Below are 27,953 nucleotides of genomic sequence, written 5' to 3' on the forward strand. Positions count from 1 at the left end.
ATTTATTAAGATTTTTTCATTAATGAAATTGGGAGGTGTGTGTATTTCTTCCTAACGTGTAAAAAAGAGACTAAGAACTGGCCTTTCCTTTTTCCTAAGAATTTTAAAAAATATTTTAAAAAATGTATGTGGATTGTGTAAGTTCATGGAATTTGACACTAATAATCAATTCGTTAATATTATTTTCACTAAACGATGCACAAGATAGTTTTAAAAAAGATATTTTAATGGGAAGGTAGACTTTTCCAACTAGTATATTCTTTTCCTTAAAAAAAAAAAAATCACAATACTCTTAAGACCTGCCATATGTGCTGTGATTCAAGTTCTTTTATATTGTTTAGTGTTAGATGTTTATTTTAAACTGCAGTATCAAGAAATACAACTTTGGTACCATATGGTTTACAAGTTTATTTTAGCAAGACAAAGTTTAAAAGTGAAAATTTTATCTCATTTAAAGTTATATATAGCTTTAAAAGCCAAAATCAGAATTATTTTCCCTCCTGGAATTGTTTGGAACTCTCTTACTTACTGGGGTAGGAGGGGGTACATTGCTTTACCCTACAACTTTCCGAAAACATATTTGATCTTTATGAAGTGATGGAATAAACTATCCTACAAAGATGTTTAGTTACTAAAATACTTAGAAGATCCTTTTTGACAGCTTTAACTACAAGGTATTTCTTGTAGAACTCAAAAACAACCTGTAGAAAGTTGGGTAGTTCATATATTGCATCTGGAAGCATTTTTAACACAGTGTGCTAGGCGTGCTAGGGCCAAAATGATTGCCAGTTTAGCTTACTCTGCTCATGAGCTCTTGTTTTAAGGAAGGAAGTATGCTGATTTATGTCATCTTTGCAGAGCTAGGTAGAAATTAATGATGTCACAAATATAGTATTATTATATTGTTAATTTTATACTGATGATTTTAGAAAATTTTGCATTACGGTATTTGCACATAATAGGAACAAGAAATGGATGCAACCTGCTCTACTACAAGTAAAAATCCTCAAAGGTTAAATTTTAAATAGCTTTATGTAATATCGTAATCTTTGCAGGTTATACATTTTTCAAAATTAATAATAAGAATACCATAGATACCATGTACAGTATATAGAATATTTAGGCAAATAATATTCTGTGCTCTTCCAAGTTAACTCATGTCCTCTATCAGGAATTGTTGAACTAAAAGCCCATGATTAGAACTGTGGTCTGTGGTTAGAACTGAGTTTTAATATAATTGGTTTTCTTTGTGATCTTAGTATTTTTTTTCTTTTTCTTTTTTTTATGCTATGAATTTTATTTTGTTCATTTACAAACATTATTCATAGGGGGCTTCATTAGGCCACCAAAGATGTCCATGATACAAGAAAAGGCTACAAACCATTGCATCTGGCTAAAGAATTATGATTTTACATGAGACTTCAGAAGAGTTGCTTCATATACTCATCTTCGTAGTTCATCAGAATTTTTTCTGCAAAATAAACCTTATTCCAATATCTTAGCTATTTTTATGAACAAAATCAGTTATTTGAGGTGTCATGGTATTTTTTAATTAATTTGAAGATAATAACATTAGTTTTCAATTTTACACATATTACACAAAAGAAGTTTTAAGAAATACCCTTCCTTTGGAAGTTTTTTACTGCTGCGCTTCTCTGAGTTAGAAGTATTGAATAAACATTATTGACCTCCTATTGTATGCTAGGCATAGTGCTAAACACTAGAAAGTCAAAAGTTAATTTAGACAATGTTGGCTGGGTGCTGTGGCTCACGCCTGTAATCCTAGCACTTTGGGAGGCTGAGGCAGGCGGATCACTTGAGGCCAGGAGATTGAGACCAGCCTGGCCAACACGGTGAAACCCTATCTGTACTAAAAAATACAAAAATTAGCCAGGCATGGTGGTGCACACCTGTAGTCCCAGCTACTAAGGAGGCTGAGGCAGGAGAATCACTTGAACCCAAGAGGCGGAGGTTGCAGTTAGCTGAGATTGTGCCGTTGCTCTACAGCCTGGGCGACCGAGTGAGACTCTGGCTAAAAAAAAAAAATTCATTAAGTAGTTATTTTTCTGAAAACTTGTACATTGGTTGAAAATTTCTAAATCAGATCTCTGTTGCTGACATTGTTATTTCAGTCACTTTATCTTTCTTTCTGATCCATTGGCTGTTAACATTTTAACTCATTTTCTCCTTCTCTCCTTTCTAGTCCAGAAAAGTTTTGTAAATGAACATTTACAACAATTCTGTGGTGGAAATCCACTTATAATGTGAAGTATTCCCAAACATTCATTTTATAAATTAGGTTTTTCATATGCTAGTTTTTCTTAAACTAGGATAACTCCATAACAAAATTGCTTATCATTTACTAAGAACCGTTACTAAAATTTTAAAATTAAGAAATTGATATTTCATTGAACAATTTATCTGATCTCATTAATCTGAATTAAAGCAGTGGTTAAGTTTAATATATCAGTTTAAGGTATTTCCTTAAAGATAGCAAAATGGAGTATAAAATATATAATACAGTGTCTGCTTTTTTCTAAATCCTTGTTGACATTGTTAAAAATCATTTTATGTGGAAGATAATGTTATTATAATTAGCCTGCATTCGTTGAATGCCTATGTTTTGGCCATTTATTAGGTATTTTATACATGGTTTATGATTCTCACAATAGCCCTATAAACCTTTTTATATTGATTTTGATTATAGATGATGAAACTGATACATTTTTAATGATTGAGTAGTTGAGCAATGTGCTGTAAACTTTATATCAGCGGAGGAATAAAATATCTATGGGAATTATAAGGTCACTATCAGGGTATGGATTCCATCCTTGTCAAGAAGCCATCGGGGTATTCTTTGCCCATCAGATACCTCATTCTTTGGCTTTTTCTTAACTCCTCAGCCTGTATAATAAATTGTTGCCCCTCTCATGGTGCCCCTCCCCACACTTAGGTGAGCAGATTGAGCCCTATATTTTTCCTCCTATATGGTGCTACCATATAGGCATGAGATAATGCTCCTCCTTTGTCAGTGTGGTACTGACATTGACCTACATGCCAGATGGTAGGAAATTGTCCTATACTTTAGTGCCTAGGTTGTCTTTGTTAGTAACACTGTTTTTTTCCAAAGGGTTTGTTGTTTGAGATTTTACTTTATTTCCTGAGCTTCCTTTAATAAATATTTGATGAAAACTTAACAATGCACTGTGTTCTGTTCTAGATACTTGGGATTTGCTTTACATTCTAAGTGGATTTGAGGAAGAGACAATAAAGAATAAACAGTCAATTCTATAATATATTTAGAAGGAGAAAAGTGCCAAGGAGGAATGAAAAAGTAGAGCAAGGTAAGAGGAATTTGGAAAGTGTGGTAGAGATTGTGATGGTTTGCAATTTTAAATAAGTGTAGGCCTCATTTAAGTGATTTTTTTGGCAAAGCAATTATGAAGGGAGGGAGGGCAAAGCCATGTGGGCATCATGGGGGGAATGTATTCCAGGCAGGGGAATGGCCAGTGCAAACAATATAGAGAACAGAAGTTTGTATAGTGTGCAGGAATGAGAAGGAGGCTGATGTGGCTGGAATGGGAAAGCCAAAGGTTGAGTAGTTAGATGAGGGGCTGGGCAGATAGTGACATTATGATTTAATTTTAGAAAGATCTCTGTCTACTCTCCAGAATAGACTTATATGTTACTGTGTAAAGGGTAGAAGCCAGGAGACAAGCTGCTATTTTTTTTAATCCGCACAAGATGTGATGATGGCCAAGACTAGAATTGTTGAAGTGGAGGTGGTGAAAAGTGGTCAGATCCTGAAATATGAGAGAAAAAGGAGTCAAAGATGACGTCAAGATATTTGTTCTCAGCCACTGGAAAGATAAAGTTGCCATTGGCTGAGATGGGGAAGAAGGTATAGATAAAGTAAGAGTTCAGTTTGGGGCTTTGTCAAGGCAAATAAATATTAGGTTATTGCTGACTTGACATAATTTTCTTCTGGAGATCATGTCTTAAAGTAGACTGCCGTAAGCCATTTTCTTTAATGACCATGTCCTATATTCTGGATACATGTGTATGCTTGTCTTTTGCTAGTTAGTTACTAGTGGAAACTAGTGAATAGGTAAAAGCAACATGAAATATAGCATGGTTTTTTGTTAGACACAAAGAAATAGAGCAAAAAAGTGGAAACATTGAAAATTACTTAAAATTTACTGTTTTTTTGTTGGCAGTATTATAGTCTTTTTTCTTACTAATTTTATTTTCTGTCTTTGTTTTATAAATTTTCTACTGTAGTCTTCTCTAATTCCTCCATTTCTAGAGTGACAATGGTTTTACACATCAAAGAATATTTATTCTTCAATTATACCTTCCTTACTATAATCCTTTAGCTTTATAAACACAAAGTTATTTCTGTAATGAAAGATATATTTTTTCTTTTTTCTGACACTATCTACTTGAAGATAAAGAGTTTTTTTGTATTACTTCAACTTGGTATAACTCTTCTGTTTGCTATCTAGTTATCTAAAATAAAATCTTAAATACTTCTAGTAAGATGAGCAGTTGTAGCATATCATCAGAAAGTCCTCAGTGTATCTCTGAGGTGCTATATTGTTAGTGAAAAGATGTTAATATGAAGTTTTACTTTACAGTTTGATGGCTAGGACTGTGTACTATTAAGAACATATTTGCATAGCAGTGATTCTCTGCTAATATGGAATTATGGATATTTCTAATTTTCTTTATGTAGTATTTCTGTGGTATTTCAGAAATCTAATGAACAAGTACTGTTTGATAATCAAAAAAATCCATACACATAAAAGAACAAAGAGTCTCATGGCTTTATCAACTATTATATTAGTTTCCTAGGGCTGTTGTAACAAAGTACCACACACTGGGTGGCTTAAATGACAGAAATTTATTCTCTCACAGTTCTGGAACTAGAAGTCCAAAATCCAGGTGTCAGCAGGATTGGTTCCAACTGAGAGCTCTGAATAGAATCTTTCCTTGCCCCTTCCTAGTTTCTGGCAGTGGCTGTTCATCTTTGGTCTTCCTTGACTTGCAGAGTCATCCTTCCAGCCTCTGCCTCTGTCATCATTCTCTCTCTTTCTCTTCTTATAATGACTGCTACCAGTCACATTGGATTAGGACCCACCCCAATGACCTCATCTTAATCTGATAGCATTTTCAAATACCCTGTTTCCAAATACATTGACATTCGCAGGTCTGGGACTTGGACATATGTTTTTGGGAGACACAATTCAACCCATAATAGGTATAATGAATCAGGTTTAAGATGCCATTATCATTTACCCAGACCATTCTAGTAGCCTGATAAAGTTATTACATGTTAGAATTTGAACAAATTCCATATAGTGTCATCCCCTTTTGGGGGAAAACACCTATTAAATAATTTATATAGCATGGTGTAGATTACCTAACTAATTATGTATTCGGCTTAAGTTTTGGAAGGAGAAAAGATAGTTTGATAGTCTTGTCTAGGGTAATGAAGGAGAGTGGCCCTGGAATCTTGCCTTTTGGGATAAAATTATTGCTGGTAAAGCACTGACTCATAAGAAAACAGCAGTGACTTATTTCCTTTTCTTTTCTTTCTCTCTCTCTCTCTTTCTCAAAACTTCTCGTTCATTTTAAAGTTCAAATTTTTTTATTTTAAAATATTTTATTGGAAAGTATTAGTAACTGATATTAAGCACTTAATAAAGTTAAACATTTTGTTTTTTCTTATTTAAGCCTTACAGAAATTTTAATAACAGTAAATGTTGTAATTATCCTTATTTTACAGGCAAATGTGGATATATGTTTATAACTGCACAAATGAATTCTGAAGGGACACATAAGACATTGGTATTGGTTGCCTATGGGGAATATAATTGATATGGGGGAGACCTGGTTTTCCTTATATGCTCTTCTATATTGTTTAAAAAATTATTTATGAAAATTAAATATATACTAAAAAAGAGAGAAATTGCTGAGTTTTTCCTTTTAGCTGGACTATCAACTCTTTTAGGAAAAAGCAGTGATCTATCAAATTGTATTGATATATTCAGTAGATCTGCTACTGAAGTACTTATTTACATTGGAGTTAAAAACACAAATGCAGTTTGACAAATATAAATTCTTAGAAAAAGTAAGTTCTACTCTTTTATTTGGGGATATAATATTTTACCTATTTCATATTTGCAGTGTTGTAGGGTAATGCAGTTGCTTTTAACAAGCCGTAAGTGAACTTCTGAGAATTTCATTCAAAGTAAACAGTTTAGGAGAATATAAGATCCTTTGAAGTGATTCTGCCATTTTTCTAATTTTTTTCTTTAAGAATTTCTTAAGCATTGTGAAATATATTTATGTATTTAAACTTTTAGAAATTTATGCTGTTAAGGAAAAAATTATTCATGACAATTGTTAAAGATGGTAAGGAAGACACTTGTTAAAGATAGGTACAGGGAGCACTGCAGTGGATTCTCGCAGTTGGGGAGAGAGATTGGGCTCTACTCTATATACTACAAGTAAAAGCGGGAATTTATAGACAAGGATGTGGGTGTGGTTGGTGGATGGAAAATTACTAGGGGGCAACATTAGGAATAAGAGAGGATTCTGGCCAAACTGACCTAACAGGATTCTTGTTGAAGGCAGGCCAGGGTGATCAGACATCACCTGGAGGATGGTGAAGGATGAGGAACCTAATTAGATATGAGGGTGATCAGATAAGGAGAATGGCTGACTTGACTTAGTAGGACTCTTGCTAAAATTGGACAACATAGAGACAAACAAGGAAGTCCAAAAGTTGAGGAATAGTTGAAAAAGAACATGGAATAGCTCGAGTAGAGTTTGATCAAGGAGAGAATCTTTGTCAATATTTTCTGACACCTGTATCTGAAAATATCAAATAGTTACTTGTATTAGGCCCATTCAGAAAATCAAACTGTTGTATTACATTAGAATTAGTATTAGTGGCAGGGGCACAGTGGCTCATACCTGTAATATCAGCACTTTGAGAGGCTGAGGCAGGAGGATCGCTTGAGCCCAGGAGGTCAAGGTTGCAGTGAGTCATGATCAGGTCACTACTCCAGCCTGGGTGACAGAGTGAGACCCCAGCTCAAAAAAAAAAAAATTAGTACTAGTATTGAATTAGAAAGAATTTAATATAAGAAAAAAATTTAAAAAGCTGTTAGAAGACCTTAAGGAGCCACCAGGGGAAGATAAATTATCTGGTGTTGTAAGTTGCCACTGTCCCTAGGCTTAAGTTCCAAAGACAGGAGCCCAAGAGCTGGAACCACCAAGCCTGACCTAGAGCTTTAGAGGCCTTGCTGTAAACGGGGAACTTGAGCCTTCGAGGAGAATATGCCAGAGATAGCAACAGGGCAGAGAGAGAAGGGGAGAAATACCTTGGCTTCTCTCCTTTGTCTTCGATTTTCTGGCAGTGCCTCTGATTGGCTGAAATGGGCCAGAAATGGATTCACAAGGGATCCTGGGAAATGGTGTTTGCAGAGATCAGCTCTGTATGGTCGTCCCATACAGAGCAGAGCAAAGGAGAGAGGGGGATGATTTTGAAATCAAACATGGACATAAACTGCGTTGCACTGAAAACTTACCACGATACAATAGCACCTTGTGCTTCTCTTTCCTTATAGTGCCACCCTGAAGAAGCAAACACTTTTAAGTCTTTCAGCTGATTATTCTATAGTTTTATTTATATTTCTAAATATGAATCTGTATTGCTATTTGGTGATTTTTCAAGCTTAAATTAACATTAATTTTCTATGATGATGGATATAGATTTAGTTTTTTTATTTTCTTCCCTATTCTTGCAATAGAATTGTATCTTTTTTTAATTTTAAATTTTATGGATATGTAATAGTTGCACATCTTTATGGGGTACATGTGATACTGTGATATAAGCATACAATATATAATGATCAAATCAGTGTTGTTGGGATGTCCATCGCCTTAAGCGTTTGTTTCTTTGAGTTAGTAACATTCTAATACTATCCTTGTAGTTATTTTGAAATATACAGTACATTACTGTTTAGTCACTGTATTGTGCTACTGAACACGAGAACTTATTCCTTCTAATTGTATTTTTGTACATTGACCAACCTCTCTTTATCCCTTCTCTCCACTTCCTTTCCCAGCCTCTAGTAATTGTTATTCTACTCTCTATCTCCATGAGATTATTTATTTATTTTTTAGCTCCCACATATGAGTGAGTACATGGGATATTTGTCTTTCTGTGCCTGTCTTATTTCACTTAATATCCTTCAGTTCCATCCATGTTGTTGCAATTGACTGGATTTCATTCTTTTTTACAGCTGAATAATATTCCATTATGTATACATACCACATTTTCTTTATCCATTCATCCATTGGTGGACTTAGGACACTTAGGGTGATTCCATATCTTGGCTATTGTGAATAATGCCACAATAAACATGGGAGTATAGACATCTCTTTGATATACTGATTTTCTTTCTTTTGGATATATACCACTAGGGATTGCTGGATTTTGCATTGCTCTTTTTTCTCCTGGAACACATGTAATACAAAAAATAATGAATATTATATTCCCACTATTTTTATAATTATTTTTATGATTTAAATCATTTCAATCACTTTATTACACTTCTTTATAATAAAATAACAGATGTATATTTTTCCCTTGTGGATTATGTTATACATACAATTACTTTGGTAACCAGTAAATCTGAACTTTCACTGTCTCTATTTTCAGTATCTATATGCACATAATAAATTTTGAGAAATAACTAAAACCTAAGAAGTTAAAACTTTATTATAAATGTATCTTTTAGTGAGATAAGCTGAGCATGAGTTAAGGTGCCCAATTAAAGGAAGCTTAAATTGCACCAATATTTTGAGTTGTTCCTTTATTTGGCACCTGGAGATTTTTGTAATAAACCTAGAAAATAGAACACAGTAAGATGTAGGACAGGTGAGGGGTATATGTCATTGTTTTATAAAGTAGGAGGAAAGCAATTGTGAAAGCAGAACTGGGAAAGAACTACAGACTAATCGTTAGCCAGATCAATTCTAGGAAAGTGTACATTTGGAAGTGGCAGATCTGTAAATTAATTCCTTTAAATCTAACCATACCTTTAATCTCTGGGAAAATCATTATGTTTTCTTTGATGTGCATATCCCAATTTGAAGATTGCTGCCTTTAAATATAAGAGAACCAAGATTGTAGGATTGGCGAAAAGTCAAAAAAGGAGAAGGTGACTTGATAGAGGACAAGTTAGAAATCCCGACTAAGAGTTTCCTCCCTGGTACTTCTGTGTTCGTGATCTTCCTGATGTGCTTCTGGAATCTTTACCATCCACATTATTTTTCTTATTGCTACCAGGGTAATCTTAAAACAGGTCTGATCATCATAGGTGGTTTGGTTAGAGGTAAAAGTGTTAAATTGGCCCTTAAAGTATATAATTCCTAATTTTAGCTCTACTACTTACAGTCTCTAAAAACGAGTCCATTACTAAACTTCTCCTGACCTGATATTTCTTACACTGTCAAAAGAAGGAAAAAAGTTAGTTTAGTTTAGTGGTTTTCATACTTTTTTGACCATGACTCAAGGTAAGGAAGATGATTTGCATCACAGTCTAAGTACCTATATCCACATATTATTTTATTGGAGACCTGAATTTCTTTCTAAATATTTTTTATTTATTTTATTTTATTTTTTGAGATGGAGTCTTGCTGTGTTGCACAGGCCGGAGTGCAATGGTGCTATCTCGGCTCACTGCAACCATCACTTTCTGAGTTCAAGCAATTCTCCTGCCTCAGCCTCCCGAGTAGCTGGGATTACAGGTGTGTGCCACCACACGCGGCTGATTTTTGTATTTTTAGTAGAGACAGGGTTTCACCATTTTGGCCAGGCTGGTCTTGAACTCCTGACCTCGTGATCTGCCCACCTTGGCCTCCCAAAGTGTTGGGATTACAGGCGTGAGCCACCACATCTGGCCTGAATTCCTTTAAACAGAACCGATGTATAAATGCTACATTAAGCCCAAAGCAGCCATGTTTTATTATATTACACAGTGTTAATAATGAACTGTTAGAATGCAAATTACTGTATACTAGCCAAAAGAATATCACAACTATCACATTTTAAACTTGTGTTTCTTAGCATGTATGAGGTTTAGAATTATTTAACAATGTAACTCAGTGCATTTAAATGTTGTGGAGTTAGGGAGGGAGGTTAGTTCTAAATATCTTTATAGATCTGATTTAAAGCTATGGTTGGGGAGGCTGAAGTGACTAGAATTTGTGGAGCAGAATGCTAGAAGGGAAATAATTTCACAGAGAGGAAACTCTGGCAATCTGCATAAGAGTGCCCTTGAATCTCTGGCTGGGAACTGGGTACAGGGAGAAACTCCAGGAGGCTGGGGAAAGGAGTACTTGAACAAGGGAAATTTGAAACTATGTTGAACAGAATAAAATTGAAAACAGTATAGCAGACTGTGTGGGATTTAAACTAAGGCAGTGTGGAGGGAAATTTATAACACGAAATGCTTATATTAGAAAAGAAGAAAGCTCTAAGCTTTTATCAGAAAACTGGAAAAAGAAGAGCAAATTAAGCCCAAAGTAAGCAGAGAAAGAAAATAATAGAGTTCTGGAAACCAATGAAAGAGAAAACAGGAAAGCAACAGAAAAAAAAATCAGTGAAATGAACAGCTGATTCTTTGAAATTATCAATAAAATTGATAAAATCTCTAGCCAAGACTGGTCAATAAAAGAGAAAATACAAATTAACAGTATCAGGAGTGAAAGAATGGACATCATTGCAAACCTTACCAACATTAAGGGGATAATACAGAGTATTGTAAATTTTTTTGCCAATAAATTTGATAACTAGGTGAAATGGGAAAAGTCCTTTAAAGACACAAACTATGAAAGCTCACTCAAGAAGAAGTAAAAACCTAAGTAGCCCTTTCTATCAAAGAGATTGAATTTGTGATTTAAAATATTCCCATAAATAAAATTCTAGGCCCAGATAGTGCTATTGATGAATTCCACCAGCCTTTTAAGAAGAAATAATAGCAGGTCTACATAAACTCTTCCAGAAAATTAAAGAGGAGAAAACACTTCCAAGTTCACTTTATGAGATGATTATAACTCTAATAACAGTCAGGCGTGGTGGCTCACGCCTGTAATCCCAGCACTTTGGGAGGCCGAGGCGGGCAGATCACAAGGTCCAGAGATCAAGACCATCCTGGCTAACACGGTGAAACCCCATCTCTACTAAAAATACAAAAAATTAGCCGGGCGTGGTGGCAGGCGCCTGTAGTCCCAGCTACTCAGGAGGCTGAGGCAGGAGAATGGTGTGAACCCGGGAGGTGGAGTGAGCCAAGATTGCACCACTGCACTCCAGCCTGGGCGACACAGCGAGACACTGTCTCAAAACAAACAAACAAACAAAAACTTTAATAACAAAATCAGACAAAGATATCACAAGAAAACTACAGACTGAAAATCCCTCATGAATACAGATGTAAAAAATTATTTAAAATTTATTAGCAAATTAAGTCCAAAATGCATAAAAAGAATAGGTTTTGATAAATTGGCATCATCGACAGGAATACAAGGTTGATTTAACACTTGAAAATTGTAATGTACTGCATTAAGACTCAGAATCATATAATCATCTCAGTATTTACAAAATTTAAAAAGTTTTGACAAAATTCAACAACCATTTAAACTGTCAACAAATAGAATCATATAATCATCTCAGTATTTACAAAATTTAAAAAATTTTGACAAAATTCAACAACTGTTTAAGATAGAAGTTTCAACAAAGTAGGAATAAAGGGGAACTCACCCAACCTGATACAGATACCTGTAAAAATTTACAGCTAACCCTATACATAAAGTGAAAGACTGAATGATTTCATCTCAGATTGGAAGCAAGATCAGTATTTCTGTTCTCACTTCTTCCTTTTGGCATTGTACAGGACGTCCTACCCAGTTAAATAGGGCAAGAACAAGGTGAAAGAGGCATACAGATTAGAAAGTGAGAAGTAAAAGTATCTGAGAAATCTATACAGTAGCTCCTAGAACTAAGGTTGCAGTTTTTATTGTCAGTACACAAAATCAATTATATTTCTGCATGTTAGTAATGAAAAATTGGAAACCCAAACTGAAAACATCATTTACTATAATGTCAAAAAAAGATGAAAAACTTAGAGATAAATTTAAAAATATATACGTATAACCTGTACACCTAAATTGGCAAAACACTTCTAAGAGAAAGAAGACCTAAAAAACTGTAGAAAGACATAATATTCCTAGATTGGAGGTCTCAATATTGTTAAGAGGTTATTTATTTTTTTGAAAGAGTGTGGTTTTGGTATAATTGTAGACATACCTGAAATATTTATAATTCATTTAAAGTCATGGCAAAAACCACAATTACTTCTGCACCAACCTAGTAGAATAGAGAGACCAGAAATATATCTACTACGTAAGTAATCAATTAATTTTGTTTTTGTTTTTGTTTTGAAACAAGGTCTCACACTCTGTCACCTAGGCTGAAGTGCAGTGGCACAATCACAGCTCACTGCAACCTCTACCTTCCAGGCTCACTCGATCCTCCCACCTCAGCCTCCTGAGGAGCTGGGACTATACAGGCATGTGCCACCATGCCCAGATAATTTTTGTACTTTTGTAGAGATGGTTCTCACTGTGTTGCCCAAGGTGCTGTCAAACTCCTGGGCTCAAGTGATCCTCCCACCTCAGCCTCTCAAAGTACTAGGATTGCAGGCATGAGCCACTGTGCCTGGCTATAATCAATCAATTTTTGACAAAGTATTCCAAAGCAATTTAGGGAAAGCATACTCATTTTAAAAAATGGTGCTGGAAAATTGGATTTTGTTTGAACAAAATTAATCCAAACCCTTGTCTAACACTATACACACACATACACACACACAAACTTGAAATGAATCATAGAGCTAACCATAAGAGCCAAAACTTTAAAACCTCTAGAGGGCCAGGCGCTGTGGCTCACGCCTGTAATCCTACTTTGGTAGGCCGAGGCGGGCAGATCACGAGATCAGGAGATTGAGACCATCCTGGCTAAAAGGATGAAACCCCGACTCTACTAAAAGTACAAAAAATTAGCCGGGCGTGGTGGTGGGCGCCTGTAGTCCCAGCTACTCAGGAAGCTAAGCCAGGAGAATGGCGTGAACCCGGGAGGCGGAGCTTGCAGTGAGCCGAGATCGCGCCACTGCACTCCAGCTTGGGAGACAGAGCGAGACTCCGTCTCAAAAAAGAAAGAAAAAAAAATTGCATAGTGTTCAAAAACTTAGGAAAGCACTTTGGCAATTTTCTATAAAGTTAAACATACATTTACAATACAACCTAGCAGTCCCACTGCTAGGTATTTACAAGAGAAATGTATCCACAGAAAGACTTGTACTTGAATGTGTATAGTTACTTTATTCATAATAACCCCAAAATGGAAACAACTGCAATTAATCTCCCTACTGGTAAAGAGATAAGCAAAAGAATATTACTCAGTAATAAGGAATGTACAACTACTGATTTGTGCAGCAATACAGTTGAAACTCAAAAGTATGAGTACATTTATGAGAAATTCTAGAAAAGTTGAAACTAGGACAGAAAGTGTATCAGTGTTTTCTTGCAGGTTGAATGTATTAATTTTCTATTGCTATGTAACAAATTACCACAACAGCTTAAAACAATGCACATTTATTATTTCACAGTGTTAGTAGGTCAGAAGTCTAGGTCGTTTTTAACTGGATTCTCTGCTCTGGATCTTACAAGAGTGGTCAAAGCATCAAATGGGCTGGCTTTTTATCTGGAGGCCCTAAGGAAGAAGAATCTGCTTCTGGGTTCATTCAGGTTGTTGGCAGTAGTATTTCCTTGTAGGAGTGAGTTTCCTGTTTCTTTGTTAGCTGTCAACCAGGATCTGTTCTCTCATGTTAAGGCCCCCTCCACCTTTAAAGCAGCAATGGCACATCAAGTCTTTCTCATGTTTCAAATCTCTTTTTCTGTCACCAGCCAGAGAAAGCACTCTGCTTTTAAGGATTCATGTGATTACATTAGGCCCAACCAGATAATCGCCATATTTTTAGGTCAACTGTGCCATATAAGATAATGTGATAATGGAATAGATATCTTGTCATATTTACAGGTTTCTATAGGGTATGAAATCTGGGGATGGGGGCGTGGGTGCACTGTGGTAGAATTCTGCCTACCACAGTGGGGAAGGTTATTGACTGTGAAGGGGCACAGGAGAGCTTCTCAGGGTGATGGAAATGTTCTATAGCTTGGTTGTGGTAATGGTTACATGACTGTAGGTTTGTCAAAACTTACTGAACTGTACACTAATGGGATTAATTTTATTGATTGCAACTTACACCTCCAAAGCTGGTTAACTTAAACATCCTACGTACAAAAATATTGTATATAGGAAAATTAGCTGTCACTGAGATACTAGTGACCTCTGAATTGTTTAATTTGGATCTTATTGAATAGAAACTAGACTAAAATATAAATAAAAAAATAATATAAAATAGAAGGAAGAGTAAGGAAAACTACAGTTGTGTATGTAAGTAGATTTAGATGAATAAAAGGGAGGAAGGAGTTAATTACTAGCTGTTCCTCTAGACCTTCTGTTAGAGTTAGATTCCCTCTACTCTGCCTTCCTTTTTGCTACCCAGGTATTCAGCCTGGGGATTATAAATCTGAATGGTCTTAGCAACATCAGCTCTAGACCTCTGTCAGATACAATAGCAACTGCGTGCAACATAGACTGTAGTGGCTATCTGCTGTCATCCATCCAGCCATCTATATATGGTGCTATTATGTGAAATAAAGACTAAAATATTGTCCTTTTGGCTCCAGTATAATAATTACTACCATAAACCTGGTGTTTCTGATATTCTTTCAGGCTGCCACTTTTCTCGCTCGCATGCCCTTTCTTTACCATTTCATCTATTCTTATGGTTTCTTATGTTTATATGTTCATGACTTGAAAATCCATTATGTCCAACCCTAAACTCTACCCCAGGATTACCTTTTGAATCTAAATGTTTACTGGGTCTCTCCCCTTGAATGTTCTGTAGAAACTCATTCATTTTATCCCAAATGGAACTCAATATTTTCTCTCAAACAAACTCATTTTCCTATAAATACTATTTGAGTATTTATGCGATACTCAGTATATATAACAGTCCTACTACCATTCATTCTAGAAACCTGGGAACTTTCTTTACTTTCCTCTCTGCTTCATAGGTTTTGTGGACTTTACTTCTGAAAGAGTGTCATATTCATCCCCTGTTTCTGCTACCACTGCCTTGGTGCAGGCCTATGCCATCTCTCCTCTGCATTCCTTCACCAGCCTCCCAATTTACCCCTTCTACTTGCAGATTAATTTACCTCAAATTCATCTTATTCATTGCCATGGTCTATTTATACCACAAGTCTGATTGTAATTTCCCTGCTTAAAACCAACAAAAGCTTTTTGCCACCTATTAGGTAAAGTCTAAATTTCTTATGTGACCTTCAAGACCAGCCATGATCTGACCCCTGGTTCTGTCTACTTCGTACTTTATTGTGTATATTACTTGATTACTTGGTTCATAGCATTTCTTTGAAATGCATCTCGTCCTCCCAACATACACATGAAACTTATGCTCATTTTTCAATATATAATAAAATGTAACCTCTCCAAGAAACCTATTCTGCTTCCACATGGATCTTATGCTATAATATGCATATCTCTGGTTTTGCGTATTTACATGTTTTGTTCTTTTTTTCTTTGGGCTTCAACTGCACATAACTGAGTTAATCTTTTTTGTTGTCTAAGTTGGCTGTCTAGCCCTGTTTCAATTATACATATATACTCCTCCTTGCTCAAGTGATCATATAAAACATATATGTTTTCACACATACATTGTTTTACCAAAGTGAGATCATATTAAATTCCTGTATTTTGCCTTTGTCACTCAAAAACACTTGTGTTTTCCTCTAATGTGGTCCTGTGGTCTGTCTTTGGAGAGTGGCTATAAACACTACCCCTTCCCTGCCAGGGCTTCGGGAGATCTGGTCATGAGTGTTTACAATGTGCCTTTCACAGGATACTTCTTTATCCTGGCATATGACCTAATGCCTTAGTGTCCATGACCCTTGATAGGTGTCCCTCTCACAGGAAACTTGTTTATACTGGCAGATGCCCTTGTAGCTCTTGTCTTACCTGTGTTGAGTTTATTCCTATCAAGATAGCCATTCTCTAGGAGAGTCCTGACCAGAAAAGAAGTTGGATTCAGGTGTAACTGGGCGAGACACACAGGATACAACTCACCAAAACACATGAAATAACAGAAGCAGTATTACTTACAAATCGAGAGAGAAGAGGGCAGCACGCCTCCTACGGCCAACTGGAAGTGGGGAGCCACCGAGATATGCACGTTCAACCACTGGGTGGGGAGCAAGAGACAGAGTGAGGGGAACCTGTGGGCCAAAGCCTTTATTGGGGTCCAGGGTATTACCTAGGTGGGTTTCCTGCAGGGAGGTCTAATTGGTGGGTTTAGAGTAAGTGGGTACATGTTCCATGAAGTCACTGTGACTGAAAGGTGGTCACTGTGGCATATCTGCACAGCCCATGCAGGCTGTGTGAGTCAGTAGGTCAAGTCAAGTGGGTTGTATTTCACTGACCACCTATAAAGAGGTGGTAACTAGGAAGCAGTTATATAAAGTAGATATCTGGATTGACCATATTGAGGAACTAGGAGGAGGTAGAAAACTGGAAACTGTCAGGGGTAACTGAGCACTGCTTCTGGAATGAGAAAGTCCAACTTAGGTTCAAAGTGGATGCAGAGGTAACATAAAATTATAGGAATTCACTGTGAATACCCTGTAGCAATTATGTTCCTACTGATGGATATTTACTTTATTTCCTTCATTATTTACTGGTACAACCTAATATATCTCAATAAAAATCTCAATAAATCTCAATAAATCTCAAAAATCTCAATAAATATCTCAATAAATATGTACTTTTATTTCTGGAGTATAGATTCTCAGTATTGGGTTTTGGAGGTTGAAGTGTGTTTTAATTTTTAATAGTTGTTGCCATGTTGATCTAATATTGCCAGAGGGTATAATAGTATGATTACATTATTAGCAGTGAAAGAAGGTACCTCTTCCCTTTTATCCTCACCAACAGTATTTTAATATTTTTGCCAGTCTGATAGAAACGAAGCTGCTTTCAACTACTGTACTATAATGCCTCTGGGTTGGAGGTCCCCAAGATCCCTCCCACCTGACAGATTTGTTGATTCTCTAGCAGGACTCATAGGGCTCAGCATATAGTTGTATGCATTGCTGTGATTTATTACAGTGAAAGGATGTAAAGCAGGATCAGCAAACAGAGAAGGACCAGGAGGTGAAGTCAGGAGGAAACCAGGCACAAACTTCCAATTGTCCTCTGCCAGTGGAGTCACACAGGGCACACTGATTTCTCCAGCAATAGATTTTGTGATGACATGTGTAAAATGTTGTGTACCAGGAAGCTCATTAGAGACTCAGTGCTTAACATTTTATTATGGGGTGGTCACATATGCATCCTCTGCCTGGGACGTACCAAAATTCCAGAGTTCCAGAAGGAAAACAGGTGTTCAGGATAAACATTTTGTTTGTGCAGTTTAGGTGCAGTGACCCACTCTTATCAGGGTGGTAGAAAGCCTCCCCAAATCTTGAATTCCCAAAGGTCAGCCCTGCAAGCAGACCACTGTAAGGATGGCAGTCTCAGGGGTGCTATGTAAAGTCTTTTCTTTTGCTCTTTTTAAAAAACAGCTTTATTGAAATATAATCACGTGCCATACAATTCACCCTTTAAAAGCATAAAATTCAGTGATTTTTAGTATATTCACAGAAATATATGTACATTACCACAGTCAATTTTGGAACATTCTTACTACCTCAGAAAGAAACTCTACCTTTAACGATCACCCCTCATGCTCCTATAGCCCCCACTTCTCCAGTCCTAAACAAACATTAATCTACTATCTATCTTAGTAGATTTCCTAGTTGTGGACATTTCATATGAATGGAATCATGTAGTATGTGGTCTTTTGTGACTTACTTCTTACACTTTGCTTAGTTTTTTTAATGTTCATTCATGTCATAGTATGTGTTGCTACTTCCTTTTTATGGCTGAATAGTATTCCACTGTATGAATATACATAACACATTTTGTTTATCCATTGATTGGTTGATGGACATTTGTTTCTGTTGTTTCCACTTTTTGACTGTTATGAATAATGCTCTGTTAGCTATTTTCTTCACAGCCTCCCAAATATTTATTGAGAGAATAAATACAGACTCAAGTTTGCATTCTCGTAATAAATTGCAGTATTCTTTTCAATAGTATGTTATTCCTTTGACATATTGGTAGATTCTGTTTGCTAGCATTTTATTTATAATTTTTGTACCTATAATCATGTCACATTTGTATGAGGTTTATCATGTTTTGATATTAAGGGTATGTTAGCTTTATGAAATGATTTGGGGTTACTTTCTATTTCATTTTCCCTTTGGCCTGCAGTGATCTAACACTAGAATTAACTGTTATTTGAAGTTTAGATAAAAATTTAACTTTGAATTTGTCTAATCCAGATGCCATTTAAAATGGGAGAACTTTTCTCTCTTTTCCATTTTCTTCTAAACTAGCCTTTTTAAGCTTTTCATTTTTTCTTGTATTAATTTTGGTAATTTGTATTTTGCTAGGAAATTACCTGTTCCTTTTAAGTTATTGCCATAAGAAAGAAAGTAATATTCTTACCATTGCTTATGTGTTTGGTTATTTCTCCTTTAACAATTTCGTTAGTGTTTATGTTTCTCTCTCTTCTTTTTTTTTTTAATCTTAATCAGGCTTTTTGTAAAGATTTTGTCAGTTTTTGTAAAATTTTAGTTTGGGATTTATTTTTTCTAGTGTTTGACTATAAATTGACTTGGAAATCTCCTTTCTTCTTTTTAGTATAAGGTTTCACAGTTTTCATCTTACTTCTCTTTTTTCCTACATCATGTTTGGATTCTTTGAGTTACACATCCTGTTTTTATCTGAGTTTCTCAGTCTCTAATTCTGGCAAATTCTTAATCATTTCTAGAGATATTTATTTATTTCCCTTTCTGGGAATCTTATTAGATATTGACATTTAAATATTTTAACCATGTCTCATAGCTTTTGAGAAGTGTTTATATTTTCTACTTCCTTATTCCTTTTTTAATGCTTTGTAGGAGAATTGCTTGACCTGAACTTGTTGCTCACTAGCATATTCTTGCCCTATATTCAATTTGCTAGTTAACCCATCGGATTTTTTATTTCAGCAGTTTAAAAAATCTATACATATCTTCAATTGGTGAATATTATGTTTGTTTTAAATTTGTGATCTCTTTAGTCTTTTTTCTTATGGTATAGATTGTTCATTTGTTGCCTTTGTTTCATTGTGCTCATACTCTCCAAGTGTCTGGTTATATTTTTCTTAGAAGTTCCAAGTTATGAGCTAGTAATATTTGCCTGGGGAGCAGGGTGGAAGACTAGGCTCTAACATGTGTCTTTGTGTAATTTCATGAAGTAGAGGTGGGGGTGTATGGGCTGATTCGGGATGATGCAGTTCGACAGTTGGTGCCAAAAAGGAACTTCCTATTGACCTGCCTAGAGGCATGATCTTCTCCAGGACCTGCTATCCTTTTTGTATTTATGCAGTGCGGGTGAGGACAGAACACACAGGGGCCTTGCAGGTCACCTAAACTTGTTACCATTTCCCAAACTGTTTGTGCTCTGGTGCTTTCCTGATATAATAATCTCCTGTACTCTTCAGATGGCACTGGGGTGGTAGCAGAGCTTTTCTGTCTCATTGCATCCTGTGGGGTAGAAATTCTCTGCCCAGAGCAATGTAAGGACTGGAAAAGGTCACAACTAGGTCTTTTCCAGTTGGTAGCATTTGGCCTGCTCCATCTCTTGGTTGCCATTTCCTTAACACTCTAGAAGCCAGTTGCTTTTAGTGTCCCCAAGGTTTTTCCTTTATTAGACTGCTTTTTGCTTTTGTGTAATCTATAGGGTTGAGATGGAGGGAGGGAAGCAGGAGTTTGAAATCTTGTGCTGGAATGGAAGCCATAATATTTTTAAATTATCTGTTTGTGTCTGTGCCCCTCAGCAAACTAAGCCCCTTAAGGGTAGTGATTTTTATATATACGCTAAAGTGTATATAAAAATAGTTCATGGGGCAGACTTGGTGTCTAATAAAGTTTATTGAAAATATTTCAAAAAGATTTTTTCATTAAAAATAAAAATGTATTACCAATACAGAACTTCCTTAACATTATAAAAACATGATTAAATTTATTAAAACCTTAATTCGTATGCAAGGTTTCAGGATCATTTAGATCACTTTAGAAGAGGTTATAAACTGTAGAGTAAAATAAAAAGAAGAAAACAACTAACATAATACATTTATCCCTCAGTGGATTGGTTCCAGGACCTACTACAGATACCACAATCCATGGATACTTAGATCATTCAGTGGGCCCTGAGGAACGCATAGATACTAAAAGTTGGTCCTCCACAGCTGAGGTTCCGTATCCCAGAAACACTGTATTTTTGATCCGTGGTTCTTGAATCCACAGATGCAGAACTCGTGGATATGGAGGGCTGACTGTATAGTGTTTTATAACTCTCAAAACATTTAACCTATGTTAAAGCAGGCTGTTATTGTTATCCCCATCTTAAAAGTGAAGAAACCATGAATCAGAGATGACAAGAATGTATCTAAGACTAAGCAGCCAATAAATAGGCCTGGAAACAAAGTCTCCTGACTTGGATTCTTTTAGAGACTGATGCTTCTTTATTTTTCAGCGCTTCTCTAATGGCTATTTGATTAATGACATTGAACTAATCTGTGTCATTCTGTCTCTCATCTTTTTGTACTGTGGAACTCAAGGACTGTTACCCAGAGTTTTTGTTGTTGTTTGTTTTTAGAGACAGCGTCTTGCTGCCACTCAGGCTGGAGTGCAGTGGTGCAGTCTTAGCTCACTGCAGCCTCAAACTTCTGGGCTCAAGTAATCCTTCCACCACAGCTTCCTGAGTAGCTGAGATTATAGGTGTGTACAACTGTGCTTGGCTAATTTTTTCTGTTTAATTTTTGTAGAGACAAGGTCTTGCTATGTTGCCCAGGCTAGGCTTGAACCCCTGGTTTCAAGTGATCTTCTGAACTTGACCTCCAGAAGTGCTGGGATTACACACGTGGACCACCCTGCCCAGCCATCATCCAGAGTTTAAAGCCAGAGTTCTTAAAAAGGGCTTGTGAGATCTCACATGATCTGTCTTTTTCCCATTTACTTTTCTCTTTGTTCACATTTCTCCTGCCACACTAGGCTTTATATTACTATTTCTCCACTATACCAGATATGCTCCAACTCTCAGTATCTTTGAGGTTTCTGTTCACTGTGCTTGGAATTCCTTCTCTCAGGTGGCTTCTTCATCCCTTCCCAATCTTTGTGCAAATGTAACCTCAATGAGACCATCGTTCATTATCCTATCTAAAAGCACAAACCATCCCACATTATATATACTTCCTATCCCCTTTTCTTAGATTGCTTTTGTTACTACGTATCATGTAACCCTTCTGGTACACTCTATAATTTATTATTCATTAAGGTATTGTCTGCCTTTCGTCATTATAATGTTAGTTCCAGTGACTGGTTCAATACATGGCTCAAAAAATGTTGAATGAAATAATTCGTCAACAAAATTCAGTTGATTAGACAAAACTGTTAGTAATACAGGTATACCACTGAGGTATTGCAGGTTTGATTCCAGACCACTGCAATAAAGCAAGTTGCAGGAATTTTTTTGTTTCCCAGTGCATATAAAAGTTATGTTTACACTGTACCACAGTCTATTAAGTGTGCAAAATAGCATTATTTCTAAAAAGACAACTTATATATCTTATTTAAAAACTATTGTTAGAAAATACTAATGATCATTTGAGCTTTCAGTAAGTTGTAATCTTTTTGCTGGTAGAGGGTCTCGCCTTGATGTTGATGGCTGCTGACTGAATCAGGGTGATGGTAGCTGAAGGTTGAGGTGGCTGTGGCTATTAAAATAAGGCAACAATGAAGTTTGCCACATTGACTCTTCCTTTCACCAAAGATTCCTCTGTAGCATGTGACACTGTTTGATAGCATATTCCCCACCACAGATCTTTCAGAATTGGGGTGGAACCCTGGCTCTGCAATAATGATTCTAAACCCTTTGTTGTCATTTCAACAATGTGCACAGCATCTTCACCAGAAGTTGATTTCATCTCAAGAAACCACTTTCTTTGCTCAGCCATAAGAAGCAATTCCCCTGTTCAAGTTTTATCATGAGATTGCAGCAATTCAGTCACATCTTCACACTCCACTTATAATTTTAGTTCTCTTGCTATTTACATCCAGTTACTTTCTCCACTGAAGTCTTGAGCCCCTCAGAGTCATTCATAAGTGTTGGAATCATTAACCAAATATCCTGGTAACGTTGATATTTTGCCCTCCTCTTGTGAATCCTGATTGTTCTTTATGGCATCTAGAATGGTGAATCCTTTTCAGAAGGTTTCCAGTTTACTTTGCCCAGTTCCATCAGAGGAATCTCTTTCTTTGGCAGCTGTGGCCTTATGAAATGTGTTTCTTAAATAATGGGACTTTAAAGTCAAAATTACTCCTTGATCCATGAGCTGCAGAATGGTTATTGCAGGGATGAAAGCAACATTAATCTCTTTGTACATCACCATCAGAAATCTTGGGTAACCAGGTGCATTGTCAATAAACAGTAATATTTTGAAAGGAATATTTTCTGAGCAGTAGGTCTTCAACTGTGGGCTTAAAATACTCAGTAAACCATGCTGTAAACAGATGTGCTGTCATCCAGGCTTTGTTGTTCCATTTGTAGAATACACTCAGTCTAGATTTATCATGATTTTTAAGGCCCTAGAATTTTCAGAATGGTAAGTGAGCATTGGCTTCAACTTGAAGTCAACAACTGCATTAGGTCCTAATAAGAGAGTCAGCCTGCGGCCGGAAAGGTGGCCGCCCCCTCGCCCGTCACGCAACACATGTTCGTGGGGAACCTGGTGCTAAACCATTCATAGATGACCTGCTTCTGGGTTGGGGTTTTGTATGTAGCAGAGCAGCTCCCTCGCTGCGATCTATTGAAAGTCAGCCCTCGACACAAGAGTTTGAAAAAATTAAAAAAGAAAAAAGAAAAAAAAAAAGACAGAGTCAGCCTGTCCTTTGAAGCTTTGAAGCCAGGCATTGACTTCTTTCTGACTGTGAATGTCCTAGATGGCATCTTCTTCCATCTGTCAATATCACTGTCAGTCTTCAATTGTTTCTTCAACAGATGACAGTCTTCATCTGTCAAACAGTTGATGACTGTTTCTTCAACACTGAAAATCTGTTAATTAGTGTAGCTACTTTCATCAGTTATCTTAGCTAGATTTCTGGATAATTTGCTGTAGCTTCTCCATCAGCATTTGCTGACTCACCTTGTATTTTTATGTTATGGAGATGGCATCTTTCCTTAAACCTCCTGAACCAACCTCTGCTAGCTTCCTACTTTTCTTTAGCTTCCTCACCCTCTTTTTCTCAGCTTTTGTAGAATTAAAGAGTGTTAAGGCCTTGCTCTGGATTGGGCTTTGGCTTAAAGGAATGTTGTAACTGGTTGGATCTTCTATCCAGACCGCTCAGATTTTCACACTATCAGCAATAAGGGAGTTTCACTTTCTTATCATTCAGGTGTTTACTTGAGTAACACTTTTAATTTCCTTCAAGAGCTTTCCCTTTGCATTCACAACTTGGGTTACTTACTGTTTGATGTAGGAAGCCTACCGTTCTGCCTGTCTCAGCTTTCAACGTGCCTTCCTCACCAAGCTTAGTCATTTCCAGCTTTTGACTGAAAATGAGAGACATGCGACTCCTTTTACTTGAACACCTAGGGGCCATTGTAGGGTTATGAACTGATGTCATTTCAGTACTGCTGCATCTCAGGGAGTAGGGAGGCCTGAGGAAAAGAGAGAGTTGGGGAAACAGATGGTCAGTGGAGCAGTCAGAATACACACATTCATGGATTATGCTTGCCATCGTATATGGGAATGGTTCATATTGCCTGAAAACAATTACAATGGAAACATCAAAGATAACTTATCACAGATCAGCATAACAGATACAGTAATAATGAAAAAGAATTACTGAAGTGTGACATAGACATGAAGTGGGCATATGCTGTTGGGAAAATGGTGCTGGTAGATTGGCTTGGTACAGGGTTGGCACACACCTTCAATTTGTTAAAAAGGCAGTATATCTGCAAAGTGCGATAAAGTAAAATGCTATAGAACAAAGTATTCTTGCATTTGTTTGTTTTTAATTCATAGGTTTAACATTTATATCCTTTTAATCAGGAGTGTGCATTTGTTGATACCATGGAAATTTAATTCACCAAGATTTATTTATGACTTAAAGGTTTCTTTTGAATAATTATACATATCTATTTACATAAAATCTATCTTTTTTTGGAAAAATATAATTCTGTGTAAGAAGGATAACAATATATTCTAGAGCAATTTAGTGTTGACAGATATAGCATACCAGCTGAAATATAATTTATTCTAGATTTTTGGATAATATTTTCCTTATGAAACCATCTTTTGAACATTGAGCTTAAGGTACATAGGGATTGATGTCACATTGATATTTTAAAAATGTAAATGATGAAATTTTTTAAAATTTATATTAGAATGCTATCAGTTCTAATCCTTTTTATGACAAATTTTAATTCTATATTCAATATTTGTGTTCAAATGGTAAAGTTAAGAATTTTCTTATTGCATTTGCTTTTATTTAAATTTTTTTTTTTCTTTTTTGTAGATTTGCTTTGAGGTCACATTGATATGAAATATGGAGTCACCTTTCATAACTTCACCTGGGAAAGAGAGAGAAAATTTTCTTGTTAAAAAAACATAAGGAAAACAAACAACCAAAGGAATCATGCCAAATGCCAACTCTACATCTTTTTGTATTATTAACATATTTTATGCATCAAGACAAATGGCTTACGCATTAAAGGGGATGATTCGTTCATCAGTATTTTTAGCCATTAAAAAAAATTGTTTTCATATTAACCTTATACAGCTCCCATAAAATTTAACACATATAAACATCTTTAACGCCTTGTTTAAAATAGCTTTCTTTTTTAGTGCTTAGAACTTCAATGTTTATGCACCCTATTGTTACTTGTCAAAGTCTTTAAGAGTTTATAACATCAGGAAAGATATGGACTTGGAAACTTACATTATTAAAAGAGACTGCAGTGGATTTAAGTGGACAATTCAAGACATCCATTTTATTGTCCAAAATATTACATAAAAGTGTACAGTTTTTAGCCTAAATGCAAACAAAGTTGCTTAAAAATGGCATGGGTAAAATTCTTACGCAAACCTGGTGGCAATCTTGGAAAAGTTTATCAGCCTGGAAGTATGCTATCACTAGCCCCTACCAAAGGCTTGTTAAATGAACCAGGACAAAACAGCTGCTTTCTTAATAGCGCTGTACAGGTGAGACCATAATTACTTATTACATTAAAAAAAATACTTTTCAGAAAATCCTTTGTTTAATACTTCTTTAGCTCATAAATTAAAAATAAAGTTACTATAGACTAGAATGACTTTTTAATATAACTTTTAATGGGAGCAAAAGTGTTTTGGCTGGTCATTTTGGTTTTTATAATAAATGAAAATGGTTTTTTTCAACAGACTGATGTATCACTATGATATAAATAATCTTATTTAAAAGGTTTATTTAGTAAATTAAGGACATTTTTCTAACATACACAAATGTTTTGGTTTTAATCAGCTAACACCCCTCCCTTAAAAAAAATCCAGTATATGGATCCCTGTAGATAGAATAAAAAGACATAAGCTGCTTGGATTGAGATGAGAATGCAGAGTTTTTTATTTCAGTACTCAAACTCCCTTCACCTCCCACTGTGGTCCTTAAATTACCTCTGTGGAATCATCATTTGGGCTGCACTGTTTTGGTTAAATGGAAGGATAATCCATTTTGCCTCAATCCTTGTTGAAAATCTTAATTAACCTGCTTTTCTGCCTTAAATAACTATACTTTCTTATGCATAATAAAGTTTTTATTCAGCAGTTATAGATTTTATAGATCCTGTGTCCTTCTGACCATTGTAGAGTACTAAAGATGAGGAAGATTTAGAATACTGATAACTTTTTCTATTAACCTTAGAATATACCTTAGAAGAATTCATATATAATGATTCACTTTTCATATGCATTGTTTTTTCTTTAGAAAACTAATAGAGAAAAATATTTGTTGATTAGCTCATTTGACAAATAAACACATGTAGAATGTGTCGAGTGCACAGATAACTGACTCAGAGCTGTATTCTCAGTTGCCTTCTACCTGAGACAGATGCCAAATTTGAACGTTCTCTAACTCACCCAGGGAAAGAGAAGCAGTTGGTATTAAGAAAGCATTTATTCTAATTTACTTTAGGACACTTAAATGCTAGTGTACTGCCCTGGCTCAAAGATCCCACTGACATTACTGTGACAAATGCAGAAAAATATTTGTTCAGTGGCATTGGATATAGTGAAATATTAGATACCAAAAGACCTGGAATTAAATGATTTTGATAGAATCAGGCTGTGAGAAAGGGTTTCTGGCATTTCAGATATTTTTCTGTTTACCCTTTTTCCTATTCTTTTTACCTTTTATATTTTCCCCTCTGTTTCTGTCCTTTTCATTAGCACCCAAAATACTATGTATAGTTCAGAGAAACAAAACGCATATTAGAACAGGTGAAAATTTTGAGTAAGGAAACTTACATGGATCAGAACATTGAGAAGTATTCCTATGGTGATGTATTTTTTTAAAAAAGAACATTCTGCTGACATTTACCATGAAGACTGTTTACTTATACATATCTGCATAGTTGCCATTTCTGGTGCTCATCACTTTTTTGCATAGATCCACATTCCATCTGATATCCTTTTCTATTGCTTGAAGGATCTTTCTTGTAATACAGGTTTATTGGTGATGAATTCTTTCAGCTTTTGTATGCCTGAAAAACATCTGTATTTCACCTTTATTTTTGAAAGATATTTTCACTCATTAAAGATGGTCCAAGTTGACATTTTTCTTTCAGTACTTTAAAGATATTGCTTCTCTGTGTTTTAGCTTGCATTATTATAATGAAAAATCTAATATTCTGATCTTTGTTTCTCTGTATGTAATTTGTTCTTTTTCTCTGGGTGCTTTTAAGTTTTTCTCCTTATCATTGGCTTGAAGCAATTTAATGATGTTTCTTGATATAGGTTTCTTCATGTTTCTTGTGTTTGGGTTTGTTGAGCGTCTTGGATCTGTGGGTTTTGGATTTAAATCAAATTTGGAAACACTTTGTTATTTCTTCAAATAATTTTTCTGTCTCTTCCCTCCTTTGGGGTTTTCCAGTTACATATTTAGTGAGTTGCTTGAAGTTTTCCAGTTGTTCCACAGCTTACTGATGCTCTCTTTATTTTCTTTCTCAGTCTTTTTTTCTCTTTGTGTTTTACTTTGTGTGGTTTCTGTTACTCCATTTTCAAGTTCATTAGTCTTTTCCTTTGCATTGCCTATCTGCTATTAATCCCATCCAGTGTATTTTTTTGTCTTAGACATTGTAGTTTTCACTTTGAGAAGTTTTATCTTGGTCTTCTTAAAATCTCTTTCATGTCTTTACTTAGCATTTGCTAGTCTGTTAAACATGTGAAGTATAGTTGTAATAATTGTTTTTATGTACTTATCTACTAATTCTGTTATTTGTATAAATACTGGGTACATTTCAATTACTTTGTTTTTTTTGTTGTTGTTGTTGT

The 27,953-nt window shown here is 35.6% G+C and overlaps 1 protein-coding gene across 8 annotated transcripts in view; it reads left to right on the plus strand.

Annotated features, from left to right (window-relative positions):
- Window positions 1-27,953, plus strand: part of USP53 (ubiquitin specific peptidase 53) — a 79,681-nt gene that overhangs the window by 1,764 nt on the left and 49,964 nt on the right. For 6 of the 8 annotated variants that reach the window (XM_002815091.6, XM_063723619.1, XM_054554407.2 and 3 more), the window contains 2 exons: window positions 3,221-3,344; window positions 24,946-25,631. In XM_002815091.6, the coding sequence (XP_002815137.3) occupies window positions 25,488-25,631 (144 nt within the window). In that variant the 5' untranslated portion in view covers window positions 3,221-3,344; window positions 24,946-25,487. Of the gene's footprint in view, window positions 1-3,220; window positions 3,345-19,148; window positions 21,145-24,945; window positions 25,632-27,953 lie in introns of those variants that run through there. The other 2 variants (XM_063723617.1, XM_054554408.2) reach the window with 2 other exon arrangements.

This window comes from Pongo abelii, chromosome 3, assembly GCF_028885655.2.
Source record: "Pongo abelii isolate AG06213 chromosome 3, NHGRI_mPonAbe1-v2.0_pri, whole genome shotgun sequence".
Taxonomy (NCBI): domain Eukaryota; kingdom Metazoa; phylum Chordata; class Mammalia; order Primates; family Hominidae; genus Pongo; species Pongo abelii.